Consider the following 8,718-nt stretch of genomic DNA (forward strand, 5'->3'; position numbering starts at 1 on the left):
ATGATTATTTTTTCTTTTGAAAAAACTATATTATCTACAATAAGGGGAAGATGGTGGGCTTAGCCTCATAATGGACTAACAATTATGTAATTCAATCAATTGTTTATTAGATATTATTTTCTTTATTCTTAATATTTAAGACAAGGATTCTCTTCCCTCATCTTTCCATCTCCTTCCATCCACTCCTCTCACATTCTCTATTTTGTTTTTCTCCTTCTATAAAAAATTAATATAAGATGTTGACGTGGCTTAACTGTGACCATTCAAATAGGAGGGGAGGGAAGGGGAGGGAAAAAAAAAAAGAGAAGAGAATCCTACTCCATGAATTCAATAGAGATCGATTTTATTATGTGGATTCAGTTGCTTTAATTGATTTATGAGGGATTTCTTCTAGCAAGATCTAAGATTATTCATTTAATTCAAATATTTGACTTTTATTTTGTCAATTTACGCATATAAATACATTTAGAAAGTGTAAGTTGCGTGTAGCACTTTGTGATTCAAAAAATACCTTCTGCATATGCGTGGGCGCGTGCATGAAGGCTATTAGACATAATACTATGACAAACAAAGAGAAAACCAGTGTTCTAAAAATCGGCCTAGGCGGCGCCTAGGCACTGGGCAATGGGCTTCCGTGGCGATTTTGGGCAAAATGTTCAAGAAATCGAAAAGGATCTAGGCGGCCGCCTAGGCAGCGCTAGGCGGAGCTAGATGGCCCTAGGCGGAGCTGGGCGGCCTTCGTCTTTTCGCTTTGCGTATGTGCAAACTGACCCATTGATCTCTGTCACCACTGACGAGGACGTCGACAACATGATGGAGGAGTACGATCGCATCGCACATAATCAAAACTTAAAGTCGGTGTGGCTTCGCCTCTTTCCCAGAACTTCTGTGCATGAAAACGAAGAATTACCGTGGTGGCTTAAAGGGAGTGATAGAGGGACATGTGCGGAGGAGAGATGGGAGGGTTGGAGTGGAGTGGTTTTGATTTGTTGTTTTCAAGAAGAGAAGAAGACGGAGGGTTGAAGAGAAGAAGATAGAGGGTTCTCTTGGTAACATATTGTTTGGGCCCAAAATATTAGTTTGGGCCGAGTATAGAATCATTCTCGGCTCGGGAGGCCTTACAACAAGGATACCATGGATCATGGGCCTCTAAACCTAGGACGGCTAGGTCATGACGCAGGACAAGTCGAGTCTTGGTGCAATAAGGAGTTTCGGCAGGATTAATAACCCGAAAGCGAATTCGGCTCAATTAAGGACTAGGTTCATAATTATATAGAAAATAGGACTGGTCGAGTTGTTGTTTGATCAGGAAACGAAGACCTACTCCGAGTAGGGTTTTGACTCGGCTTTAAAGGTATCCAGTGCTATAAATAGAAGAGGCTGTGCAACAAAGAAGTCTCTCCAATTCAACACATAACTGCCCTACGCAAACTCTCTCAACAACTTTGAGATTTTTATTTTCTCTTTTTGCTGACACATTTTCCGTTGGCATCAACATCACTGTGAAAACAACCGGTGATATCTTAAGTCGGCATAGATAGCTTTGTCATCGTAGAATCAGCCGGTCCCGCAGTATCTTCCGTTGGCATCAACAGCACTGCGGCGAGGACGGTTGGTTACTTATCCAAGTCTCGGTCGAGAAGGATTTCCGAATCCTTATTGATTGAGGTCGTCTCATTAGCCTTCTCGGCGAAGTGAGGTGTTACAGTTTATTGAGCTCGGCGCATTGCACGCCCAAGTTATTTTATGATTGGATACTCCCAAGTGGGATTTAGAGTTCGGCATTCAGACGGCCGAACCACGTTCACTATTAAGACTTATATTCGCTTTGAGTATTTGTGCCCTTACACTTTGGTGTCGATTCGGCGAGAGTTTACTCTGATGAATAACATCACTGTGACCGAATCTGAAGACGGCGATTTGTGAACTTCGTAAGAATAGTAACCTTGTCTTCAGGTTCGAGAGCCCAAGAGGTCGAGACGTGTTCCTTTCTCGGCCGCAATCGCAAGACGCAGAAGTCAGCCGCGCACCCAACGCAACATCAACAAATTTACTCCTCGGCTGACGAGTTGGCACGCCCCACATTCACCGAAGGACGTAGTTAGCTTATAGATTACTCGGCCTGCACGCCACGTAGGTTTGGTAGTTTTTAGGGTCAACATTTTGGCATGCCCAGTGGGACCCAGTGCTAAACTACGAAGTTCATGCCAATTGAATCACGATCGGTAAAAAAGAAAACAGCTATGGGAAAATCAACAGCCGATTTACCAACTCAGAACATAGGACACAGTGTGCCACAGGCGCAGAATCCCATCAGCGCCGTAACACCTGAGTCCACGAGCGCAACTTGCCGAGAAAGGGAAGTTAATCTCGGCGGTCAATTTCGCAGTCTCGAAATCCCCGACAGGAACACATGCGTCCTCAATGAAGGGATAATAGAGGATTGTGACGAAGATGGTGGCGAATGATCTGATCCACCAACAAGGTCGTTTCTTCGAAAACGGCTCGATGAGCAATCTCAGACGGTCGAGCAGATGTTTAGTCGAGGAATCGATAAACTTCATGACGTGATACGCAATACCAGTGAGGCACAAACCAGATTACTCGAGATACTGGTTAGTAAGGTCAGCGACGGTACGACTTTCGATCTTGCTCAACATTTGCCACCGAGAAATAATCTCTTACCAAGTGCACCGGCCGGGTCAATCCCTGCTCGGCTTAAACCAATTAACTTGGAAAGAGGATGAGGATAAAACAGTAGGTTAGACGGATCCGACCAGAGAGTGGAAGCAACACCCGTCGATATGACTGAGGTTCAACGGATGATCGATTCGGCCATAAAGAAAAGGCCGAAGTTCCCTAAATTTATACATCCGTATCCGGCTTATGTGGAACAGTTCGAATACCTTAGAGGTTTTAAAATCTCAGATTTTAGCTTTTTTACCGGAGAATCATCCTTATCCTCGTTGGAACATGTGGCTCGTTTCACTGCGCAATGCGGAGATGTCAATAGCGACTTTCACAAACTGCGACTGTTCAATTTTTCGCTGACGGGTTCAACATTTGCTTGGTATATCAACCTTCCATCGAATTCTGTCCAGAACTGGGAGAAGTTGGTCGAGAAATTTCATGAGCAGTTTTATCGACCAGGAATGGAAGTGTCAGTATCCTCGTTAGCAAGGATGGCTCAAGCATCCGACGAATCACCAATGGATTATCTTACCAGATTTAAATCAGCCAGGAATTGGTGCCGAGTACCTCTCCCTGAAGTCGAGTTCGTAAGACTTGCTCTAAATGGTCTTGACGTGGAATATAAAAAGAAATTCTTGGGGGCAAATTTTCAGGATATGTTTGAACTAGCCCAGCATGTTGAGCAGTATGATTATTTGCTCCGTGAAGAGAAGATCTCGAAAGCTCCGTCCAGAGGGACGATTTACAAAAATCCTACTGTCAGTTATGCATCGGCCGAAGGTGAATGTGTTAGCGTGGATGCAGCCGAGATAATCATAGATAAGCCATACGTTTGCAAGGCACTGACTCAAATTGACTCTAAGGAGGCCAAAACCCGCTCGGCCCACGAAGAAACAATGAAAACGTCAAAGGTCTATACTTTTGATATTACAAAGGCCAATGCGATTTTTGATCAATTGTTATCAGCAAAGATCATTAAACTTCGGCCTGGACATAACATTCCCAAGGCCGAAGAGCTTAAAGGAAAGATATATTGCAAATACCATAATTCAAGTAAACATACGACAAATAATTGCGTCGTGTTTCGAGACAACGTCCAAAGCTGGATTGATAATGGCAAACTGAGATTTTTAGAGAAGAAGATGAGCGTTGATACTGACCCATTCCCCACGGCAACAGTAGGTATGGTCAATGCGTGCCTACCTAAGGACAAAGGGAAAGGGAAGGCCGAAGCTGTTGTGACGCAACGCTTTCGAAATCAGAACTCTCGGCCACGTTTCATGGTCGATTTTCGTTTAAACGAACCACCTACAGCTTTAACGGGACCCGCTATTGTCAAGCCTATGATGGATTACAGCACTGATGAAGACAGTGGGACGGCGATTTTATGCAGTAAATGTAAAGCAAAGGTCAACATTGAGCCAGAAGAAAAGTCCTCTCCGCCTATAATGGAACAACCTACAGCCGCAACCCAGCAAAAGGCGACCAACGTAGGCCAACATCAAGGGGTTTTTGATAGGCTCGGTCCTAAAGTGAGGATGAAAGAGACACCTTCAGTCAGACGGCGCCTCGATTTTGATGCTCCGTTCTATGACGAGGACTATTATATACGTAACTCTAGCAGCTCGGAATCATCGCGGAGCCAAAAACCTTTCAAACCTCCCGAACCTAGAGACCAACGTTGGTATACATATCACTCTTCGAAAGACGTTTACACTGCACTGTCCAAATCCCAGAAACGCCGGCACCAAAGAATAGATTGCATGGCCCGCCGACGGGCAGCCCAAGAAACTTCGGTCCCTAAATGGCGGCCGAAGGACACAATTGCCACCGACGACGAACGACCACCTCCAGCGATTATGACAGAGTTGGTTCAAGGGAAACGGCTGGTCAACCAAGATATCGAAACCACGTTCGAAGAGGCTGATAAACGGATCAAACTTCTTCTTCGGCCTGGGGAGATGAAGGCACGCCTCGAGCATTTCAGGCAAGAAGCTGAAAGCAAATTAGCCCCGCCGGCCACACGAGAACCTTTGATCAAAATTTGACGAAATTTGCATCCACCATTCTTCGAGGAGGCCTTGGAATATATGCGAGAGTTTCATAAGAAACATTTGGCCAACGATCTGTATGGTTTACCGAAAGCATGTCAAGACACAATCGATCTGGTCCTAACTTGCCCTGATGCCGAGCGAATCATTCAGAAGACCTCAGACCCAGGATTGAAAGCGAGTTCCAACACATACGAAAAACACGTGTCTTTGGTTTTGAAGTCGACCCATACACTAATATCGATGCAGCCGACCTTCCTTTCTCAATGAAGGACCTTCAGTATTTACGATATCACTTCGAAGTATTTTCGGCTGTTTCTCTCTTCGGCCTTACGGCCGATGAAATAGCATGTGTCGCACGGTTGGATGCCTATCTCGACACCAGGGATGCCCGGATACACTACCAGGAGCAAGTTCAGCTTATGGCCCCAAGCACACTTTCGATCTCAGCCTCACCGGAGGCACTTACGCAAAACCAACAGGCTGCCGAAGAAACACCGCGGGATCAAACCATTGACGAATGAGCAAAAGAGTCTCTTTGTCCAACTCTGACGGCAGCGTAGGCCGCAGTCGCCAACCAGGAAATAGACGAGGCTAGCGAAGAGGATCATAACTCGATGGGCCTGTCAGTCCTGGATAACATGGAAATCAGTATGGTCCATGTTTTGCCTGCTGATTTTCAGTCAAGCACAACTCAACCGAATTTCCTCGATGGTGATGTATTCGCCGAGGAAGCCGGTCATATCGATTTTGTACATATTGCTGAAGTCGAGTCAATAACAAAAGATGATAGTCTGAAAGCAGCTTTGGCCGAATTGTTTCCTCGTTCATCATCGGCCAAACTTCATCATTTGAAGCCATTGTATGTGACGGCCTATATCGAAGGGTATCCAGTCTCTAAAGTTTTTGTCGACTGTGGAGCCACTGTCAATATCATGCATGTAAACATCATGAAGGCCTTACGTCGCTCTAATGACGAACTTATTCCGTCCGGGATCACGATGAGTAGTTTCGTCGGCGACAAATCCCAAACCAAAGGAGTACTTCCGTTAGCAGTAAATATTACCGGCCGTACTCACATGACCGCTTTTTTCATTATCGACTCCAAGACCGAGTATAGTGCACTGCTCGGTTGAGACTGGATTCATCAAACCAGCTGTATTCCTTCATTATTGTATCAAGTGCTCGTCTTTTGGGATGGCAAATCGGTCACTGTTCACCCGGCCGATAGCCAACCCTTCGAAGTTAATATGATCCAAGCACGGTATTATGATGACCACGTCGGCTACATCACCATACAAGGCTTCAATGATGAAGGACGGTTGACTCGGATTTCTGTTCAGAAAGCTATTGAGGTTGACGCCGAGACTGTCCACCAGGATTCGACGAAACTCGGGTTAGCTAACTTCCTCCCCGACCCTGATGTTTGACACCGATCGGGAACAACGACAGGCCATGGTTTCTTATACTATGGAACGACTGCTGGGCCATTGGTATACTATCTCTAGGCAGCCACATTCGGGTGTCAACCTCGTCGAGTTCCTCGCTGAAGGAGATAATGGTCCCGTCTTATCTCCTGATAAAATTCAAGCTGCTCCGGCCGAGCGTGAAGACAATCGGCCCCAAGTTAAGGACCCCCTGGAAGAAATTAATGTTGGGACGGCCGATGACCCACGACCTTTGTTTATTAGTGCTTTACTTCCACAACCTATGAAAGATGAACTTCGTGCCCTGTTTGAGGAGTTCAAAGATTGTTTTGCTTGGAGCTACCGTGAAATGCATGGCTTAGATCGTACTCTCGTCGAACATGAGTTACGTATTAAGCCTGGATGTAAACCTTTCCGTCAACCACCTCGCCGATTCTCGACCGAAGTATAACTCGGTATCAAGGACGAACTGGTTCGGCTCTTGAACGCCGGGTTCATTCGGACAGCTTGGTACGTTGAATGGTTGGCCAATATCGTTCCTGTTTTAAAGAAAAATGGTGCACTGCGCATTTGCATTGACTTCAGAAATCTGAATTTGGCAACTCCCAAATATGAGTATACAATGTCGATTTCAGATTTGTTAATAGATGCGGCAGCAAATCATGCCATCTTATCTTTTATGGATGGCCATGCCGGGTACAACCAAATTTTCATTACCGAAGCTGATGTGCACAAAACTGCTTTTCGCTGCCCGGGGGCACTCGGCACTTACGAATGGGTTGTTATGCCATTCGGCCTCAAAAACGCCGGCGCCACATACCAACAGGCAATGAACACCATATTTCATGATTTAATTGGAACCATCGTCGAAGTCTATATCGACGATGTTGTAATTAAATCCAAACAACGGTGAACTCATCTGGATGATCTCTGACAGGCTTTCCTCCGTATGCGTCAACACAATCTCAAAATGAATCTTGCCAAATGTGCATTCGGTGTGTCAGTCGGTAATTTTCTCGGTTTCCTAGTGCATCACCGTGGGATTGAAGTGGACGAAAATAAAGCACGTGCAATCATCAGTGCTCCACCCCCGACGACGAAGAAACAACTGCAGTCCTTACTCGATAAGATAAATTTTTCTCCGCCGATTTATAGCTAACTCGGCAGGTAAAATGAAAGCGTTCTCGACGCTGTTGAAACTTAAGGACTCAGATAAATTTGAGTGGACCGACGAGCATCAGGCAGTGTTTACACAAATCAAAGTCTCCCTCACGACACCACATGTCCTTATTCCACCCCGGCGCGGTAAACCTCTCAAATTATATATCTCGGCGGCTGAAGAGTCCATCGGCTGCCTCATCGCCCAAGATAATGATTCCGGGCGGGAGCAGGCTATTTTTTACCTCAGTCGAAATCTTAATCAACTGAAAATCAATTATTTCGCCATTGAGAAGCTCTGTCTCGCCGTGTTCTTCGCCGCCTCTAAGCTTCGACATTACATGCTTCCGTCGGTCACACAAGTCATTGCCCAGACCAACGTCATCCGGTACATGCTTACCTGGCCAATCGTAAAAGGCTGAATTAGGAAATAGACAATGGCGTTGTTCGAGTTTAGCTTGCAATACGTGCCCCAGAAAGCTGTCAAAGGCCAGGCATTGGCAGACTTCCTTGCTCAACGCCCTTCCCCCTATGGTTTTGGGGACACCGACGTCAAAATCGGCATGGTTGAAACACGCGACAACTAATGGACGATGTATTTTGACGGTTCAAGTACTTCATCCTCGGCCGGCGTTAGCATTGTCATTCAATCTCCTAACCACGATCGTTGGTATTTTTCGCTCAAGTTGGATTTCGACTGCACCAATAATCAGGCCGAATACGAAGCCCTTATCATCGGCCTTGGCCTCCTTCATGACTTGCGGGCCACCCGTGCCCTCGTCCTCGGCGACTCTGAACTTGTGATTAACCAACTTAATGGGTCTTTCCGCTGTATGAGTTGTACCCTGGCACCCTACCATATGGTTGCCAACTATTTGGCCGAATCCTTCGCCGGTATTACTTTCAAGCATATTTCCCGGACCCATAATACCGCCGCGAACGAGTTGGCTCAAATCGCCTCCGGTGCACAACTCCTTAGGGGCAAGCTAGGCCGAGAAATACCGGTGTTACGATAGCTATACCCGGCCTTGGTTAACCAGCAAATCCTCTGATGCGACGACGTGATACGCACCAGAGTCATGTCCTTACCTTCGTTGCTAGATCGATAAGACCCTATAGAGGTTTGTGCCATCGAGGCAATGCCAGATGATTGGAGAAAGCCCATTATGCAGTACCCTGACAATCCCAATGGAAAACATAGTCGCAAGACACGAGTTCACGCCACGAACTATGTCACGTACCAAAATGAGTTATATCGAAAGGGGGAAGATGGTCTATTATTGCTATGCCTCGGCCCCCAAGAGAGTGCTCAAGCAATCACAGAAGTCCATGAGGGGGTGTGCGGAGCTCATCAGTCCTGACGTAAAATGCGGTGGTTGCTTCGGCGACAC

At 46.1% G+C, this 8,718-nt stretch overlaps 1 protein-coding gene across 1 annotated transcript; it reads left to right on the plus strand.

Annotated features, from left to right (window-relative positions):
• The first annotated feature begins 7,764 nt into the window (after positions 1-7,764).
• LOC139193485 (uncharacterized) lies at positions 7,765-8,343 on the plus strand. Its single transcript, XM_070816510.1, has 2 exons — positions 7,765-7,893; positions 8,041-8,343. Exons 1-2 carry the CDS (start codon positions 7,765-7,767, stop codon positions 8,341-8,343), a joined length of 432 nt encoding a protein of 143 aa, XP_070672611.1.
• The last annotated feature ends 375 nt before the right edge of the window (positions 8,344-8,718 follow it).

Source organism: Malus domestica, chromosome 17, assembly GCF_042453785.1.
Source record: "Malus domestica chromosome 17, GDT2T_hap1".
Taxonomy (NCBI): Eukaryota; Viridiplantae; Streptophyta; class Magnoliopsida; order Rosales; family Rosaceae; genus Malus; species Malus domestica.

Excerpts from the sequence above, each read along its gene's own strand:
- LOC139193485 (XM_070816510.1), top strand. The coding sequence starts at position 7,765 with ATGGCGTTGTTCGAGTTTAGCTTGCAATACGTGCCCCAGAAAGCTGTC. Across the intron at positions 7,894-8,040 it reads CCGACGTCAAAATCGGCATG|GCCGAATACGAAGCCCTTAT; the intron begins GTTGAAACACGC and ends ACCAATAATCAG.